A 21,176-nucleotide genomic window follows, 5' to 3' on the forward strand; every position below is an offset into this window, starting at 1 on the left:
CGATCTGTAAACTGTTCCGAATATGTGGGATGACTGTACACCGAAAAAAAATAAACTTTTTTTTTTGCAGATTTTTAAATCCACTTTTTGTTACTCAAAAATGATTTAAAAAAACACAAATTTGATTTGTTTTTAATTTTTTTGTTATGTTTAAAGGGACATAAAATGCCATCGCTTGAGATAATTTAAGAATGTTTATTTTTTTAATGTAAAATAAAATTTGCAATTGAAAAGAAGAGTAGTAAAATTTTAGTAAAGTGCACCGTTTTCGATTTAAGTTAGCCGATTTCCAAGAGAATTGCTCAGCCCAACAACACACAGGAAAGGTAAAACCTACAATCCGACAACGTCCCAGCAGCGGACGGACGTCGCGTCGTCATAGCCGGATTGTGTCAGCAGCAGCGAAATGTATGCGGTTTTATTACATGACGGGCTGTCGTCACTAATGTCTCCCATAGCGAGAGACGCTTCTATTGCGGAATCTGCAATTGTTCGGAAACTTTCGAGCGCTGACGAAGCTGCTGCTGCTGTGAAGTTGATGGATAGCACTTCAATTTTATGACATTTGATACACAATGCAACGCGGATCTTGGCGGATTGTTTTCAAGCCTTTTCAAGTTGCGCCCGTCAACGGAAGATCTGCATTGCAGCCGGGCGGCGGTCCGCCCAACTCCCGGAAGGGTTGTTGACCAACACAACAGCTCCGGAGAGAGCGAGCGGGTGAGTTTGAATTTAAATTAATAGCTCTGCGCGAGCACACTTTCATCACCGGTCCGGACATTGATGACCGAACCTTGGAATAATCCGAATTCTTTGAAAGGCCAAAAAGTGCGCTCCATTTCACATGATAGCCGCAAACGCAAGAAATAGGGCTCTGAACGCACAATACACACGCAAGTCGCGCAAGGTTAGGCGGCGAACCGGCTATTTTCTTCAACATAATTTTAATTGTGAGAAAATCGCACCCCGCGTTAATGGTCTTTGCCGGATGACCATTGTTTGGGATTGGTGGTTGATTTTTTTTGGCCGGCATTTTTTCTTGACACGGAGGGCAAAATTTTCAGTGTTGAAATTGCTGTCATTGACTTCCGTTATGGTGGAAACTCGAAAGTTGATTTTAAAACAACACTTTTTTCGATAGTTTAGAACCAAAGAGCACTTCTACTGTAATGTTTTCAAAGATTTCAATTATTTAATTGAGATACTACTTTTGGATCTATTTTTGCCTTTTTCACTGAGGAAAGGCTATACAATCACTCGAAAAATGAATTTCTGCACTAGTCTTTCAAGACCCACCTTCACGTATACCAATCGACTCAAACTTAATAAATGTGAGATAAAAAAAATTAAGAAAATCTGACAACCCTATTAAAAGTTATGACCACTTAAGAGCAGTTCTCTACGAAATCGATCTTTTTTTTTAATTTTATTTTTTGTATTTTTTAATCAGGGGGAAACTTTTTTGGTGCCTTCGGTATCCCCAAAGAAGCCATTGTGCATCATTAGTTTGTCCATATTATTTTCCATACAAATTTGGCAGCTATACATACAAAAATGATGTATGAAAATTCAAAAATCTGTATCCTTTGAAGGTATTTTTTGATCGAATTGGTGTCTTCGCCAAAGTTGTAGTTATGAAATGAAAAAGGACAACACTGAAAAAAAAATTAAACACAGTAAAAAAATAAGTGATTTTTAATTTAACTTTTTGTTACTAAAACTTGATTTGCAAAAAAACACTATTTTTATTCTTATTTTTTTTTTATGTTATAGGGAACATAAAATGTCAACTTTTCAAAAATTTCCAGGTTGTGCAAAAAATCTTTGACAGAAATATGATTTTTTGAATCAATACTGATTTTTGCAAAAAATCTAAATAAAATCAAATTTGAAATTAAAAAGTACTTTAATGAAATTTTGATAAAATGCACCGTTTTCAAGCTATAGCCATTTTCAGGTAACTTTTTTGAAAATTATCCCAGTTATTCATTTTTTTTTAAATTAGTGCCCATGTTTGCCCACTTTTGAAAAAAAAATTTTGAAAAGCTGAGAAAATTCTCTATATTTTGCTTTTTTGATCTTTGTTGATACAACCCTTAGTTGCTGAGATATTGCCATGCAAAGATTTGAAAACAGGAAAGTTGATGTTTTCTAAGTCTCACACAAACAACCCACCATTTTCTAATGTCGATATCTCAGCAACTAATGGTCCGATTTGCAATGCTAAAATGTGAAACATTCGTGAGATTTTGCGATATTTTCGAAAACAATATTTTCATCAAGACTAACATTTCAAAAGAGCGCAATATTCAATGTTTATTCAAAAAAGCAAAATACAGAGAATTTTCTTAGCTTTCAAAAATATTTTTTTCAAAAGTGGGCAAACATGGGCACTAATTTAAAAAAATGAATGATTGCGACTATTTTCAAAAAAGTTACCTAAAATATGTATAACTTGAAAACGGTGCACTTTATTAAAATTTAACTAGAGTGCAAATTCGTTTTACATCGAAAAATAAAGTTGTAAAATTTTTGCGACCAATATTTCGATTTTTTGAAAAAAAAAAACAGTATTGATTCAAAAATTTACTCGGTCAAAGATTTTTTGCCTGTTCTGGAAATTTCTGAAAAGTTGACATTTTATGTCTCCTAAAACATATCAAAAAATGAAAAAAAATAAAAAAGTGTTTTTTTTGAAAATCAAGTTTTAGTGACAAAAAGTGAAATAAAAAATCGGCCAAAAAATTTACCGTGTATCATTTTTTTTTCAGTGTAGTCCTTATCCATACCTACAACTTTGTCGAAGACACCAAATCGATCAAAAAATTCCTTCAAAAGATACAGACTTTTGATTAAAAGAATTTAAAAAACTAACTTAATCCACCTATGTGGTTGGTGCCTTCCTCACTTTTTACCAACATTTGGTGATATGATGGGTTTGGACACAAATTCCATCTATTTCTCAATAAAAAAAATTAAACAAATGTCACTTAAGCGGTCAAAACTTGAAACTGAGCGTTGCCAAATCTTCAATGTTTTGGACTCATGGGAAAAACTCATTACCTAACCAACGATGAGTCGGATGATGGATCCGGACATAGTTTACATACATTTAAGTGAGATCCGGCTTCAAAAATGTACATAAATATCACTTAAGTGGTCATATCTCGAGACAGGGTTGCCAGATCTTCAATGTTTTGGACTCATTGGAAAGGTCTTTCGATTACCTAACCAACGATGGGTCGGATGATGGATCCGGACATAGTTTACATACATTTAAGTGAGATCCGGCTTCAAAAAAGATCATAATTATCACTTAAGTGGTCATAACTTGAGACAGGGTTGCCAGATCTTCAATGTTTTGTACTCATTTGAAAGGTCTTTTGATTACCTAACCAACGATGGGTCGGATAATGGATCCCGACATAGTTTACATACATTTAAGTGAGATCCGGCTTCAAAAATGTACATAAATATCACTTAAGTGGTCATATCTCGAGACAGGGTTGCCAGATCTTCAATGTTTTGGACTCATTGGAAAGGTCTTTTGATTACCTAACCAACGATGGGTCGGATGATGGATCCGGACATAGTTTACATACATTTAAGTGAGATCCGGCTTCAAAAAAGATCATAATTATCACTTAAGTGGTCATAACTTGAGATAGGGTTGCCAGATCTTCAATGTTTTGTACTCATTTGAAAGGTCTTTTGATTACCTAACCAACGATGGGTCGGATAATGGATCCCGACATAGTTTACATACATTTAAGTGAGATCCGGCTTCAAAAATGTACATAAATATCACTTAAGTGGTCATATCTCGAGACAGGGTTGCCAGATCTTCAATGTTTTGGACTCATTGGAAAGGTCTTTTGATTACCTAACCAACGATGGGTCGGGTGATGAATCCGGACATAGTTTTCATATAGATAAGTGAGATCCGGCATCAAAATTCCAGCACCCGATTCGCAACTCTGACACTTTTTTATACGTAACTTTTTAACTACTTATCGGATCTTCAAAAAATTCAATAGTGCAGTATGGGGCACCAAACCGGATCGAATTCAACTTGTTTGACTCAAATCGGATCAGCCAGTGCCGGGAAAACTTGGCAAGAATTTTGAGTACCAAGGGGAATACGCACACACATACACACACACACACACACACACACACACACACACACACACACACACACACAGACATTTGTTCAGTTTTCGATTCTGAGTCGATAGGTATACATGAATATAGGTCTTTGACCTGTTTTTCAAAAGTTCATTTTTAGAGCAGGATTATAGCCTTACCTCAGTGAGGAAGGCAAAATACAAAAATTAAAATTAGAAAAAATACCGATTAAGTAGAGAATGGCTCATTCTGACAAAAATTACAGATATTGTTTATTCTACTTTTCGACACGTTTGAAAAATCTTTTTTATGTATGTTTTAGATTACAAAAAATCATAATCTATGACAGCTATGGAACAAGTTGGTCAAAACTCATTTGGAAGTGTTGCCAATTTTTCAAAAAAGTCAAAACATCCAACGCATAAAGTTTCCTACAGTGCAACGTTTTCAAGATATAACTACAAAAAATCAATTTTATATTATGTTAAAAACTCGTTTTTTTACCTGTAGAAGTCATATAAATTTGCAAAAAGACATTGAAATTTGGACCAATGAATGGTTGCCGAGGTACAACCTCGGAAACCACGAAGTTAACCAAATTGGATAAATACGAGTGCAGAAAAAATCAAGCATTAATTTTCGTTTCTGTTATTTTTGGTGAAGAAAAGTAGGCCTTTTCGTGATTCGAAAATGACAGGAATAATGAAATAAAATATTTCACAAGTCAAAATGTTGCTTTGCTTAAACCTGTTTTTCTAATCTTGAGAAGATTTTGACAGATCAACAAGGCCAACCTGTTATCTCCAAAACGCAGAACAGAATTTAACAAATTGTTTAATTTTGGCAGTCACGAAAGAAATTTCAGACCTCAAACCACGCTGACGTGGTGCATCTCGCTCAAGACCTTCAACCTTGGTGACCAATCCCAGGACAGGGTTTAATCTCCCTGCGGGATCGCACCAGTGAAGGCTGCGGGGACCGCGAGTAACACACAACGGAGCAAACATTATCACAGCACGCGACTCCTAGGACAACTACGTCGCAGACTTGAGGCCGAGAAGACGACGACGCTATGACGGTAATCGTCTGCGCGGACGTGTGTCGTAATAAAATTAAAGGTACAGTCATCCCACATATTCGGAACACCCACAAATTCGGAACACTTTTGTGGTAATTTGTCAATATCATGGCATATGCAGCTTTTCTGTCGACCCTTCTATTTTTAGGACCTTCATATGGACATTCTCTTGCAATTTCACTAGTAAAACTAGCACTTTTTGAACAAAAAACCTCATTTCATGACTATTTTATCCAGAGCAGGAAAACTCTGCTTCCAAATTGCCTGTTCCATGATTGTGGGATGTTATTGTGCCTTCCACAATTGTGGAACACCTGAATTTGACTGATATTTTCACAAAAAAAGTTATCAGACCATTCATAAAACATAACTAAGCTTAAGTTTCGTTGGTTTCAGTGCATGAAGCCATTATTTTGTAAAAATTATGTACTCATGGAGAGAACCAAAGTTTGTTTACATCCGTAAGAAAAAATTGTTCCGAATTTGTGGATTTCAAGGGTCAAAGTTTTTCTTCAAAAACTAGATATAAAAGTTAAAATTTTCAGTTGTTCGATACAGCATTCGAAAGATCGCAAGAAAAGCTTTCAAATGAAGGTAAAAGCGAATCATTAAGTTCAATTATCGATTTCCTATGATTTTTTGAACATTGGCCGATCTGTAAACTGTTCCGAATATGAGGGATGACTGTATAGCCAGAGTAGACTCACACTCACACGTCACGTTACGCTGCGCGTACACACACACACACATGCTGGGTATTCCGGTTTTTCGGAATCGGATTGTTGTTGATACCGAACTTGGAGAACTGCTTGTGGAGACCTCCTCTGCCGATGGTACCCAGACCAGAAACTCACCCAACTGGAGCCGCGCCGCGTTCAACTCTGCGCTCCGAAATGGTGTGATGCATGAAAACGAAAGCTGTTTGCAGGAATTGACTCCAAGTGGCGGCTCTCGACCAAGATTGTGGGCCTGCAACGCGTTTTTTTTTTTGCGTTCCAATGTCCAATTTAGCGGACAGGTTTGGAATCATCTCACCACCTTCTCGAGTCGTCGTCGTCATCGAGTACGGACTTGGATTGTTGGTGGCATTATGTAGCCCGTGCGCGCAGAGTTTGCATAATCATTCGGAGGACGGGCCCAATCCGCGCTGACAGACCCTCTCCGGTGCATCAAAAGTCCAGCACCAGCAGTGATTGTTGATGATTAACGACCTATACGTAACGCGCACGCCGGATTTCGATGGCAGTTGAGCGTACGAGCATAAGTACGAGGGAAGTTCAGGCGCCACCTCTGACTTTTCTTGTCAACGAATGGCGTTTTTCCTTTCACTTGCGGGAAAAGTTACAAAATGCATGATTTTAACGTTACGAAGAGATTAACTACATAATCATCACCATAGAGTAGTAGCAGCCGATTTTGCTGGTTTACCAATATTAACATTTTTTTGCTGAACCAGCAAGTTTTTTTCGCTTAACCAGCTGCTTCGCAAAGTCAATACAAGCAACTCAGTTTTGCTGGTATTATACTATATGTAGCGTTACTTTTTATTATTTATAAAATATTCAATTTCAGTTATTGATAATATTAATATTGAGCATCAAAAAAAAAAAAGTTTCCATCAATCTGATCCGTACTTCAGGCACTTTCGTTTGTTTACTTTACCATCCCAAGAGTGTTGTTTTGAAACAGGAAAAGGCAGCTGTGCGCACAATTTGCAACTGGCAATCCGCGTTCCGTCCGTTCGCGTCGATTCATTAAGGCAGTGCAATCAACACCCAAAGAGCAAGTTTCGATCGTTGTTTTTCTTCCCGAGCCCCGTGTGTACGGATAACACTGGGCAAACGCAAACCCAAACAATGTGCCCTGAAGATCTGTAATCCTCGGTTCGAAGAGTGCAAAAACGTTGGACGTTCGTTAAGGGGATACCCTACCAATCGCACCAAATGTCGATAATTCGAGACGCTTTCCCCGTCCAGCGCGACCACCTCTTAAAGTGCCCGCGGAATGTATGTACTCCCCCTAGGCGGCGGCCAATCACGTCTTGCCCTCTTCTTTCTCCCCCGCGTTGGGCCAGACCCGGAGTTCCACATTTTCCATAATTAAACAATTAAGAAAACATGTGTTTTCATTACTTCACACTTGGGTATGTGTACTTTCTGTGCTTCTTTTGTTCGACTTCTTTTCCTTCTTTTATTAGCTGACTTTGGCTGTGCAAGAGTGAAATAAATTGTGCGATCTTTCAGTTTGCAATTCAACACACCATGCGCGTAATTTCATGTTCCCGAAAGTACGTGGTTTTGTTGCGCAACTCCACGACTTTTCCTCTCAGCCTGAGCTCATCTCGCGCACTCCAATCGTTGATGGTTCTGACGACGATACCGAAACCCTCATCTTTGCGTCCATCCACTTTAAATACATACTGCACTGGTTTTATTGTTCACCAACGCACAAAAACGGGTGTTTATACGCGCGGATCACGAGAACTCGCGAGGTGTACACAGATGAAAATTTTGAAAGTTTATTTTTTTTTTAAACTTAACTTCAAATTCAATCCAGATAACTACATTTTTCCCTTCTTAATTTGTGTTTCAATTTTTAATATTCGTCTATCTGTGCACGATATCATACGCGTTCCTCCCAAGTTATGATGGAATAAAGTGATTCTTCAACTGCTGGAATTGGAGGCGTTCGTCAGACAACGGCGACGACGATGGGTTATAAATAAAGTGATTCTGTCAGATGAAGTAGGTTGAATTGTTAAAGAATGCGTGCCTTGCTTCCGGTGACGAGAACTGCTGGCTGGCTGAGTTGGATGGAATAGGTAAATTTCAAAAATGATCTTTTTGAATGGCAATCGTGCACTTTTTGACATATTTTGAGTAGACCATCGAGACAAAAAAAAATAAAAAAAATATAAGGTAGTAGTTTTATTTGAACATTAAATTTAATGTTTCATATTAATGCTCAAATTTAAAATCTTAACCCTCTAACACCCAATTTTTTTGATTCTTTTTAATTTTTCCCGTGTTCAACTTATATTTTGCGAAAAACCTTACTTCTATTATTTCGTGCTCGCCATTTCATTAGGGCACATAACTTTTTTAGGCTAGAGTGTGTCCTTTCCACACCTTATGTAAACTGTCATTTGAGTGAAAGGGATACACTATTGTTTACAAAAGTTATGTGCCCTTATGAAATGTTAGGCTCCATTTTATGTTTTACTTTGTATGTTTTTCTTAATTTTCTGCACCTTAATTTGCGTTTATCATGTTTAGTTTATGTTTCTTTCTGTAAAAAAAAATCTTAAAGGCTTTGTCCAGGACAACACAAAAATTACTGCATACTTGTTTTTACATATAATATAGGATATGTTAGTGAACAAAACAGCCACAGTTGACCCCAGAAAAATATACGTTTTAAAAACATTGGCAATGTCACACAAAATAAGTCACACTTCCAACCTTTAGATTTTCTAAAATTTTAATAGTTCTTCATTCCAATGCTTTTTAAGATCAAAAAATTGTTGAAAAATAGAATTTTGGGGAATTTTACTTAACACTTAAAAACTCAATACTTCTGAAGCAACATTTGAAAAAGGCGCATAATCATTTTGAGAGCTTTGACTGTTTTACAATTTCCCAGGACATGGGTAACTATTTTACAAAACCTAAAGTGTTAAATGGTATAGCTGCGAAAGCTAGCTACTGTTTAAAACATCAAATTTTGTAAAAAAAAGTTGTCTGAAGATTGCAAAAAAAAAGATTTGATGAGTCATCGAATTGGTTTTTTGAGTACCCATCCAGCATTTTTATACAAGTATTTAAGACCCTACCTCTTAAAAGTGTATAAATAACACTTAAGTCATTTAAGCTATTGATAGGATTGTCGATTTAGAGGAATTCTCTACAAATGAGCTTCTATTCAATTTTTATTTATTTTTTTAACTTGGCTGGAACCTTTTGGCATCAGTTTGTCCATATCATTTTCCATACAAATTTGACTTCTGTTCATAAAACAACTGCATGTGAAAATTCAAAAATCTTCATCAAAGTTGTTGGTATAAATGAGGACTAAATGTTGATGGTTTTAAAATCAATTTTTGTCATTAAAAATGATTTCCAAAAAAAACCAAATTCAAACTTTTTTATTTTTAATATATTTGGGGGACATAAAATGCCATCTTCTCAGAAAATTCCAGATCATGTATAAAAACTTTTTGAAAGAGTTAAAAATACTTATTTTTGACATTTTCAAATGGCTGGATTTCAACATTTCGAACTGTTTCCCAACATTTTATTTTTTTTTAACTTTGAAAATCTAACAAGGGCATTACTTCAAATGGAAAAGGTTTACTTTTTCAACAGTTGTGACTAGAGCGTCCAATTTGCCGTCCCGGGAAAAAAATCCCGAGAATTTCCGAAATTTAAGCTTTTTGGCATTTTTTTTTTAAATAAAGAGAAATAATGAAAGAACTAAACTCACTGATAAGTTCAATAAGTTAATAACAGTAAATTTAATTGAACAATTCACTATTCTTACTGAACTTATCATTTTGTCTAAAAAAATAATGTCAAGGTTTGTTTCAGATGACATTCATTCCTTAAGAAATCACAACTGTAAATAGATCTTGTTTATATGTTGGGCAACAAAAACTACGCAGGTTTTTCGAAGTAAAGTTGTTGTTTTACCATGTAAAAAAGTACCCCTTCCTGAAAAGATCAAAATTTAGTTTTTCTACGATTTTGTTTACTATTACCAAATTGGATGTGCTAGAAGAATTAGGTTAATTTGATTAAAAGTGTTCGAGAAATTAAAGTTTAAAATTGAAAAAAAAAACATTGTAAAAAAATGCAAAAAAAACCTCAAAAGCTCGCTTCAAATATTTCTATACAATTTTGTTGCAAAATAATAATCAGAACCAGGATCAGATCAATTTTCAATAAACTTCATATTTCCCGGGAATTCCCGAGATTTCCCAGGAAATTTGTTCAAAATTTCCCGTTTCCCGGGAATTTTGTAACCCCGGGAAATGGGACGCTCTAGTTGTGACACGTAGAACATTTTTTAAATGTTTTGCTTATACACACTTAGATTTTTTCACCGAAATCGGTAAAGTTTACCGAATTTTCAACTGCTGAACAGTTCGGTAAACTGAAAACTACCGAATTCGGTAAAAACTTACCGAAATTCGGTAATGAAGTTCATTATTGTTCATCGTACAACCGAAATTCGGTAAAATTTTGTTCATTTTGACAGATGGTTTACCGATCTAAACTTTACCGATTTTTCAACTACCGAATTCGGTAAAAAAAAATCTAAGTGTGCATTGTTTACTGTATCTGTTAATTGGTGTAACCAATTAGTTGAAACATGGAACATTTGTTTAGGTTGCTTTAAAAAGTTATCTCCATCATTCATAGTTTTGAAAATTTTTAGCATCAAACTTTAAAAAATATTTCTCGAAAAGTATGTAGTAAATGGTCGTTATCACATAAAAGCACCCAAACGATGAAACTACAATATTATAAAGAAAGTTCACCGATAAATATAGAAACCCACGTACAGTTTTATTGCTAATCGTTGGGAATAGTTATATTACGTCATGCTATTGTAATGTAATCCCAATTCCAAGAATATATTGTTGAATGTTAACGCGTACAGAATGACGGCATCTTAAATAATCAAATATTTATCAACTGTGAATCATATAAGCGTAATAATTCATTTTTTGTTTCCCACAAGGAGAAAAGTTTCCAATTCCCGACAACTTCCAGAAGTTCGAAATCTCTCCTCGTGAATGCTTCAACCTCGCTCTTTTCCATAATCCCGCACCGGGAAGGGTACTCAACCCGGCTAAGTACTGTTTCTATTTTCTCCCCCCAATTAATCTATTCGCGATGCGTACTCACGCACCCTCTTAAGGCATGCCCCCCGCTGCGTGATGTCTGTTTCGCGGATCTGATCGTCGCTCCCTCCCAGAATCATTTCTTATTCTCCCCTCTTGCCCCCAACGCAAGACTTCAGAATGAGATAAATTTGAATGAAAATGGAAACATACTTTTAATTCGACGGAGAAGAAATTCCTGGCAGCCGGCGCGGCGGTCCGGAAGTAGGAGATTTTTCACCGCGGAGAACATATGGCTTTATGGAGGGCGCGCGATCCCGATCCAAATTGATCGTTGGAATCGGCTGCATCTTGTTGGGCGGTTCAAACGTTACATTCCTTCTCTTCCTAACTAGAGGGGGAGGGCAGTGTTTGGAATGCTATTTCCAGAGTCATTAGCGATTAGTTTGGTTGGGTTTCATTGGGTGAATTGAAGATGTAATCCAGGATCCATTTCGACTTGGAATCTTCAAAATTACATTTCTTTATCAATCAAGAGTCTCGACACGACTCGTTGGATCACTGTACAACTTGTGCCGAAAATATCTTCATTTGGCAATAGTTACCCTAAAAATTGCCTCGCAATTACATTTTGATGATAAAGAGTGATATTTCAGAATCTCGCTATCAGGTATTCCATTATCTGAACCCATTTCCAACAAACGAACAGGTACTTTTGTGCCAGAATTTTATCTTATCTCGCACCTAGCCGTCACATGACGTGTGTTGGCAAACTCGGTTTCCATCAGTGAACGCCCCGAATCTGATTATAATAGCAAGACTGGTACCATACTCACAAGTCGGCAAATATCGTCATCAAAACGGCGCGAAATTGCGAAACCATGTTGGTTCCCACATCGATCATTACCGGTGCGCGGTCGGCGCTGTTTGCCAACCGAAACAGTGCTGCTGCTGGTTGGAAGAATCCAAGAGATTGCCTCAACTGTGTATATTAGTAACGACTTCCATCCGCATTCCGAACAAATTAAACCACCTTCGAAGGGGTGAGCAATCGCTATGGAATGAGCTAGTTTGGGAATTTGAAAGATTCTTGGTCTACCTTGTCTAACTTCTACAATTCTACTACATTTGAACAATTTTTACGTCAAGTGTTCTTCAAACATGACTTCATTGCAATACGAATATCTTGTTATCTCTTCATTCCTGTGATAGCTTGAATATACCGAAAGAAATATCTAATTAAAGTTTTAAAATTTCAACTGAATTTAAAATTGTGCAACCGAGTGTTTAATGCATGTGCAGACAGACGTCGTTCGTCGTTCCTTTTAAACTGCACAATTCAGCTGACAAAGCTGTTTGCAAGCATGCATCTTCCCGGATGACTTTCAAAACATAACAAACATAATCGCTATATCCTTTTGATTCACGAGAGAGTTCTTTGCACAAGATACCGGGACTTTAGATCCGGCCCTACCGGCAGTTTTTTGTTTAGGCAATTCAGTTGCACACAACAACAACTGCTCCATGGCAGCAAATAATAACCCTCAACTGTCCAATTTTTTAAAGATTTATTTGTGTTCTTTTTATACTTATCCAAAAATCACTATCATTGTCTTAGTTAAAAAATGACAAACAAAAAAATATTAACCCTAACTCGAATTCAAGCGCCGAAAAGGGTTATAACCAGAGAAAAGAAGTGCACTGCGCCGTAGTGTGTGACATCATCGTCGTCGTTCTGAGCTGGCTGGCTCCAGAAGGTTTAACACAGTGCAGTGGAGTGCAGAGAGGGGAAAATACGTACACACTAGCACGTAAAAGGCAATTGGCAGACGGAACAGGCTCACACCATCAGCCCCAGTCCCAGCACACACAGGTACGGACGATCAACACCCACAAACAAGTGAAAACTCGAAAACACCATCAATGTGCCTGGAGTGCCAGTGCTGGCGGAACAGATAGAATAGTACTTTTGGCAATGCGAAGGAAATGAGAAGCAAGTCTTTTGTTTTCATTTTTTTTTTTCATACAAAGGGAACGATTCATAACTGTTTTAAGCATGGCAGGATGAATGAGATGCATGTCTTTTATGAGCATGAGCATGAGCATGAGAGACCACCCATGGTTGTCCTTCTCCGTTGCTGAACAGGACCGTAATATCCTATCAATACAACTGACCATACGCTTAAACGATCTAATGGTGTTTCCCTTATCAACAGCATGTATGAATGCGTTGAAAAGATAAAACATCAAGATCATTAAAACTAGATCTGAAGCAAATAGGTTACAGTCATTGGCCACCAACGGCGCCCGCCATGTCAGTTTGTAGATCTCGGGGGGATTGGGACGGGAATGTTAGTTAGCACAGGTTGCTACAAAGGGTGGGTTCTATACGATATCCACACCCCCACGTGTGCCGGAAAACTACTTCTACTTGGGATTTTGTTAGTGGGAAAGGGTAATGGCCAGGATTCATCATAAAGGATGATGATGCGACCTAATAATCAATAAATTTTGTTTAATGATGTGATGTATTATGCATTCTCAAGGCAACCAGTCGAAGGATGCGGATGAGATTAATCCCGGTTATTTGGTGTTGAGTTTAGCATAAATGATTCAATCTTAGACAGCCGGCTGTGGAAAGATAAAACCAAATAAAATGCGAAAACGCGAAACCGCTCGGACCGAAAAACACCCACAATCGGGGGGAAAAAAGACGGAAACGGCAACGAAAATCCGGCTTGCTGACCGCGACGCGAACCGTTCAAATTCTCCAAAGCAACTGTCAAACATCCCGAAATCACCCGGGTCGAAATACACACACAATCGGGGGGGAAACAAAGACGGAAACGGCAACGAAAATCCGGCTTGTTTACCGCGACGCGAACCGTTCAAATTCTCCAAAGCAACTGTCAAACATCCCGAAATAACCCGGGTCGAAATACACACACAATCGGGGGGGAAACAAAGACGGAAACGGCAACGAAAATCCGGCTTGTTTACCGCGACGCGAACCGTTCAAATTCTCCAAAGCAACTGTCAAACATCCCGAAATAACCCGGGTCGAAATACACACACAATCGGGGGGGAAACAAAGACGGAAACGGCAACGAAAATCCGGCTTGTTTACCGCGACGCGAACCGTTCAAATTCTCCAAAGCAACTGTCAAACATCCCGAAATCACCCGGGTCGAAATACACACACAATCGGGGGGGAAACAGAGACGGAAACGGCAACGAAAATCCGGCTTGTTTACCGCGACGCGAACCGTTCAAATTCTCCAAAGCAACTGTCAAACATCCCGAAATCACCCGGGTCGAAATACACACACAATCGGGGGGGAAACAGAGACGGAAACGGCAACGAAAATCCGGCTTGTTTACCGCGACGCGAACCGTTCAAATTCTCCAAAGCAACTGTCAAACATCCCGAAATCACCCGGGTCGAAATACACACACAATCGGGGGGGAAACAAAGACGGAAACGGCAACGAAAATCCGGCTTGTTTACCGCGACGCGAACCGTTCAAATTCTCCAAAGCAACTGTCAAACATCCCGAAATAACCCGGGTCGAAATACACACACAATCGGGGGGGAAACAGAGACGGAAACGGCAACAAAAATCCGGCTTGTTTACCGCGACGCGAACCGTTCAAATTCTCCAAAGCAACTGTCAAACATCCCGAAATCACCCGGGTCGAAATACACACACAATCGGGGGGGAAACAAAGACGGAAACGGCAACGAAAATCCGGCTTGTTTACCGCGACGCGAACCGTTCAAATTCTCCAAAGCAACTGTCAAACATCCCGAAATCACCCGGGTCGAAATACACACACAATCGGGGGGGAAACAAAGACGGAAACGGCAACGAAAATCCGGCTTGTTTACCGCGACGCGAACCGTTCAAATTCTCCAAAGCAACTGTCAAACATCCCGAAATCACCCGGGTCGAAATACACACACAATCGGGGGGGAAACAAAGACGGAAACGGCAACGAAAATCCGGCTTGTTTACCGCGACGCGAACCGTTCAAATTCTCCAAAGCAACTGTCAAACATCCCGAAATAACCCGGGTCGAAATACACACACAATCGGGGGGGAAACAGAGACGGAAACGGCAACAAAAATCCGGCTTGTTTACCGCGACGCGAACCGTTCAAATTCTCCAAAGCAACTGTCAAACATCCCGAAATCACCCGGGTCGAAATACACACACAATCGGGGGGGAAACAAAGACGGAAACGGCAACGAAAATCCGGCTTGTTTACCGCGACGCGAACCGTTCAAATTCTCCAAAGCAACTGTCAAACATCCCGAAATCACCCGGGTCGAAATACACACACAATCGGGGGGGAAACAAAGACGGAAACGGCAACGAAAATCCGGCTTGTTTACCGCGACGCGAACCGTTCAAATTCTCCAAAGCAACTGTCAAACATCCCGAAATCACCCGGGTCGAAATACACACACAATCGGGGGGGAAAAAAGACGGAAACGGCAACGAAAATCCGGCTTGTTTACCGCGACGCGAACCGTTCAAATTCTCCAAAGCAACTGTCAAACATCCCGAAATAACCCGGGTCGAAATACACACACAATCGGGGGGGAAACAGAGACGGAAACGGCAACAAAAATCCGGCTTGTTTACCGCGACGCGAACCGTTCAAATTCTCCAAAGCAACTGTCAAACATCCCGAAATAACCCGGGTCGAAATACACACACAATCGGGGGGGAAACAAAGACGGAAACGGCAACGAAAATCCGGCTTGTTTACCGCGACGCGAACCGTTCAAATTCTCCAAAGCAACTGTCAAACATCCCGAAATCACCCGGGTCGAAATACACACACAATCGGGGGGGAAACAAAGACGGAAACGGCAACGAAAATCCGGCTTGTTTACCGCGACGCGAACCGTTCAAATTCTCCAAAGCAACTGTCAAACATCCCGAAATAACCCGGGTCGAAATACACACACAATCGGGGGGGAAACAAAGACGGAAACGGCAACGAAAATCCGGCTTGTTTACCGCGACGCGAACCGTTCAAATTCTCCAAAGCAACTGTCAAACATCCCGAAATAACCCGGGTCGAAATACACACACAATCGGGGGGGAAACAAAGACGGAAACGGCAACGAAAATCCGGCTTGTTTACCGCGACGCGAACCGTTCAAATTCTCCAAAGCAACTGTCAAACATCCCGAAATAACCCGGGTCGAAATACACACACAATCGGGGGGGAAACAGAGACGGAAACGGCAACGAAAATCCGGCTTGTTTACCGCGACGCGAACCGTTCAAATTCTCCAAAGCAACTGTCAAACATCCCGAAATAACCCGGGTCGAAATACACACACAATCGGGGGGGAAACAAAGACGGAAACGGCAACGAAAATCCGGCTTGTTTACCGCGACGCGAACCGTTCAAATTCTCCAAAGCAACTGTCAAACATCCCGAAATAACCCGGGTCGAAATACACACACAATCGGGGGGGAAACAGAGACGGAAACGGCAACGAAAATCCGGCTTGTTTACCGCGACGCGAACCGTTCAAATTCTCCAAAGCAACTCGAATGAGATGCATGTCTTTTATATTTATTTTTTTAACTACTCAGAATTTGATCAGAGCAGGCCTAACGGTACAAATTTAGCATATTCAGAAATGATTAACAAAAAATAAATCATTAGAGTTAAAATGGAAGACTAAGCTAATGCACTTGGCTAAACCGTTATCATTCATCTTTTCAAAATAAATTAAACTGACACATTCGGAATGATTCTGCAGAGAGATTCTCTGAATTATAAAAAAGATAATTTCTCGTGTTTACTTTTACTTGGGTGAAACTTTATGCGAAATATTGTTACACAAAAGTTAAGGGGTTACATACATGTAGAAAATCTCAAAATTTCATGTCACAGAAATTTATTAAATCCACTTAAAAGATGATTTTCAATCACTCCTGAAAGTTTCATAAAGATATTTCATGATTTAAGTGAGTTATAGACAATTTAAGCTCCAAATTTTGCCATACGCAAAGCAAACTGTCAAACTTTGTGAGCGTTTTTCTCTGAACACCAAGTTGATTTACGGGTGCCACGATATCTCGAGATGGGATGGACCAAATTGGCTGAAATTTTGGGTGAAGACTCCCAAGACATATCCCGTGTGCATGACGAAGCCCGATTTTGAAATTATGCATTTTCAAAAAATACAAAAATCATAAACTGGCGATATTTTGTATGAAAAACTTAAAAATATTTTTATCTTTTTTTAAAATAAACTTTTTGAAACTCGGCCTTCGTCATGCACACAGGACCGGTTTAAGAGTCTTCACCAAACTTTTGAGCCGATTTGGTCAAAGCAGTGTTGAGATATCGTGGCACACGTTTTGTTAAACTGCTAACTTCAAATAGCTATATCTCGGCAATGATACAACCAAATGTCTTCAAATTTTTTTTTTGTTAATAGATGAAAATGTATATTTTAATGTCCTGAAAACAGATTTATAAAAAGTTAAAGTGTGTGCTCACAACAACCTCTGACATTTTTGGCGATTTACATGTATGTAACCCTTTAATTCATGTTTATCAACAGTCATATTAACTGGAGCATTATATACTCAAGGCAACAATTTTGAGCCACACAATCGTTCAATGAAATTTAAAAATAATACAAAGAATAATCAGTTCAAGTACACCCACAAAATTCAACCTCAGAAAAGGCAAAAAGTCAAATTTGAACCAACGTAATGAATCGATAAAAAAAATTATCCAAAAATCCATTTTCAACCAATTTTTGATCTATAAAAAGCATTGGAAAGCAAAACTCTTGAAATTTTACAAAAATTTAGGGTTAGAAGTTTGCCTTAACAATGTTTTTGAAAATGTATTTTTTTCCTGGTCAAGTTTGGCTGTTTAAAAACTGGCATGGCATGCAGAAATGTTTCAAAAACTGTAAGCAGTCATATTTGTAATGTCTCTCCGCATTTTTCATCAATTTAAATGATAATGGTATCATTCTGTAGTTGAAAACGTAAAAAAAACCACAAAAATTAAAAAAGGACTGTAAAAATAGTAAAATAGGAGTCGGTAAACAAGACAATGCTGAAATACTTAAAAAGAAAACCATAAAATAGAAAAAGTTAAGTTTTATGTAAAACTTTTATTTATTTTTTGAAAAAAGGATTGGACATTAGAGGGTTTAATTCGGTTATCAAAGCTAATAAATAATCCTTGGGAAAAAGGTGATTAAAAACTGCTCGGACTTAATTCAGTGAACGTACAATTAAAAAACTCCAAAATAAAAAAAAAACTGTTCTAAAAAATTAACATGATTTGGGCTTAAAAAAGAAAGTAAAAAATAGTTAATTGATGTGGTAAATTTAAGAAATTTCTAGTTGTTAAGACATTTACCCACTGTCACTTTTTTGTACTTTAATCTTCTCGAGCTTAAGATGTTGATTTAAACAATTTTTCAGTTTGTTTTTTTTTATCATTTTAAGCATTTCAGATTTAACTTATCTTATTATTTTTTTCTTCTAAACATACATTTCCTGTATTTCGTCTCGTTTCAAATTTTTATTAATTTAACGATTTTTTTCCAAGAATTTTTTATAAGGTATTTGTGCTTTTCATGAGAAAAAGCTCTGTTACCGGCTCAATATTAGAAAAATAAGCAAAGGGAGGTAACTTTCAAACAACAAAAATCATATAAAATCAATTTATGGCGATTTTCTCAATCCGACCAGTTTAAGGATAGGGTTAAATGAAAAATAAAAAAAACATATTTTTGCAGATCACTAACTTTTATCATTACATAGTAAAAACTTTTCATAGATTCAGGTGAAGTTTTAATTCTAGAATACCGTAACGATTGCTTAATCAAATGTTTGGACAATTTCACACTAAGAACAGCTAAAATTAGTTTCTAGGTGACAAGTTTTGAGTGTAATTAAAAACAGAAATTAAAAATATCTTCAGATTTATGGCAATTTCAGTAGAACAGGATTATCAGCAAATTTGGATTTTTATTTAAATATACGGCAAATTTTTTATAAAAAAAAAACATTTCTATTGAATTTTTATCAATCTTAAAATTTATATGAAAAAATATAATATTTTTTAAATAATAAACTAAGTTTTAAAAAGTTTTATGTTTCAAGTGAAACATAAAAAGAAACCTTACTCACGTTATTTATTCAATTTGCTCATTTTTAGGCTGAAATTTGTAGGAATCACAGTGACTTTCAAAGTCGCCCCATTTTTTAAATATAAATTTTCAACGAAACTTTTTTTCAAAGCTCTATTTCTAGAATTTTTTTTATAAAGGTCCTATAAACTATTGTCTTTCATATGTTTTTAGGACCTATTTAAAAAAAAAACTCTTGATTTGAAAAAACGAACATCAGCATTGTGCTGGGTCGCCCAGTACATGTTTAAAAATGTAAATTATGAGAAAAGTCTTACCGGTTAAATAATATTTTTTGAAAAATGATTTGAAATCCTATCAATGTCACCCTGGTTTCCGGTAGCCTAAAAACTATGAGCATTATAAACTTTGTACTCTACAAAAATACAAATTTCGAGCTTGATTAATCAAACGAGTGTCACGTCCCTCTGTCCAGCTGAACCGCACCCGGCTAAGCCCATTCTGGCAGCACTGTCCCACCGCCACCACATATATTCAACAGATTACTCTCCTCCAGCCATCTTGGTTTTTGTATAACGTTTCGCCCCGCAAAAGTTTGGGGGGGTTAAATGGAAACTCAATTCTCTTAGCTAAACTGTTGAGCATTCTTGCTGGAACGTGCCTAAATGAAACCTCAAGAAGATAGTACACTTTAAGCTTACCTTATCCAAGCATTTGAGCTCCTCGATGGGGTAGACCACCTTCTGACACCGGGCGCAGGCCTTATTCATTTTGACAGCTTAGTCGTCGTCGTCGTCGTTGAACCAGGCTCTCTTGCTCACAAATCTCTAACCTTCTATCTCTTCCAGCAGCAGCAGTAAATTCTTGCGCACACACCACACAACTTTTCCACTCTCACAACAACAGCAAATTACCTCGAAAAGGCCTTCACAAAAGCAGAAACAGCACCTTTTTCTTGATTACGTTTCCACTGTTGGCTCTTGGCCTTACCGCTCTCCTCACCAACACACCAACACCTCTTCTTCACCAGAGCAGCCTCTTCACGAAGAAATTTCTCTTTCGGTAATCCACTTTTTTCCACTTAACTTGCGCGAGTTAAGTTGCTCAATGACACGGCCAATCTGAATTTCGGATTCGCCACCCAAACTGCCCAAAAACGACCAAGTCGTGCTGTGGAAAGCGCTGTTTCTCCTTCGAACACCGTGTTGTTGTCGTCGTCGTCGTCGTTATACCTTGCCTGCAACCGCGCACACACAACTGTTAATCAATTATCCAATTTGAACCAGCAAAACGGAACGATCCGATCGTCCGTGCAGATTGACTTGCAGCTAGTATTCCGGACAGCTCTCGCACGGGAAACGGAAACGTCGAACGAACGCAACCGAAAGAGTTCAACTTGATCACGCACTCAAATCGCTCGTTAAAAAGCCCGAAAACATACAGGATGTTGCAAAACGGTTGCAAAATACAACATAAAAACCCGTTGTAGAACGCAAAAAAGAAACGCAAGAAAAACAGGCTCAACGCGCGTACAAGTAACGGCCTCTGGTCGCAACGACAGCTCGAACACAATTGAGCAGCTTAGCGCTGGAGCGGAGTCCGCTGAGCTGGCTTTGCTGGAATGTCTACCGTCTACATCGTCTGAGCAAAACCCCACACACTACGGCACATCCAACGCGCGTGGAGTAGTAGTATCGGTTGCAGATGTTGGTGTTGTTTACAATCGAGAGACCCAACCATCCCAGCCCATCGCGCCGTAGTCGTTCACTGCCGGGGTTCCGATGTGTGAGTGGATACGATCGGTGTGTCCGTCCACTACACCACGGTGCAATGGACTCTTGCCGCGACCATGCATCGCACCGCACGTTGTGTCCATTCATTTGATGATGTTTGTGTGTGAATGGGAAGCGTTCATTCATACGAAGCGTACGGATTGGTAGTGGTGAACGGGGCTACGTTGGGCGAGGGATAG

At 38.5% G+C, this 21,176-nt stretch overlaps 1 protein-coding gene across 3 annotated transcripts in view; it reads right to left on the bottom strand.

The window, feature by feature from the left end:
- The window catches only part of LOC120424477 (LIM and SH3 domain protein Lasp), a 90,633-nt gene extending 69,457 nt beyond the window's left edge, over positions 1 to 21,176 (bottom strand). Inside the window, exon 1 of one of the 3 annotated variants that reach the window (XM_039588613.2) lies at positions 19,906 to 21,176. Coding sequence is in view for 2 of the 3 variants with exons in the window: in XM_039588612.2 (XP_039444546.1) it covers positions 19,906 to 19,974 (69 nt within the window). In the remaining variant the exon portion in view is untranslated. The remainder of the gene's footprint in view (positions 1 to 19,905) is intronic. The other 2 variants (XM_039588612.2, XM_039588614.2) reach the window with 2 other exon arrangements.

This window comes from Culex pipiens, chromosome 3, assembly GCF_016801865.2.
Source record: "Culex pipiens pallens isolate TS chromosome 3, TS_CPP_V2, whole genome shotgun sequence".
In the NCBI taxonomy this organism is placed as follows: domain Eukaryota; kingdom Metazoa; phylum Arthropoda; class Insecta; order Diptera; family Culicidae; genus Culex; species Culex pipiens.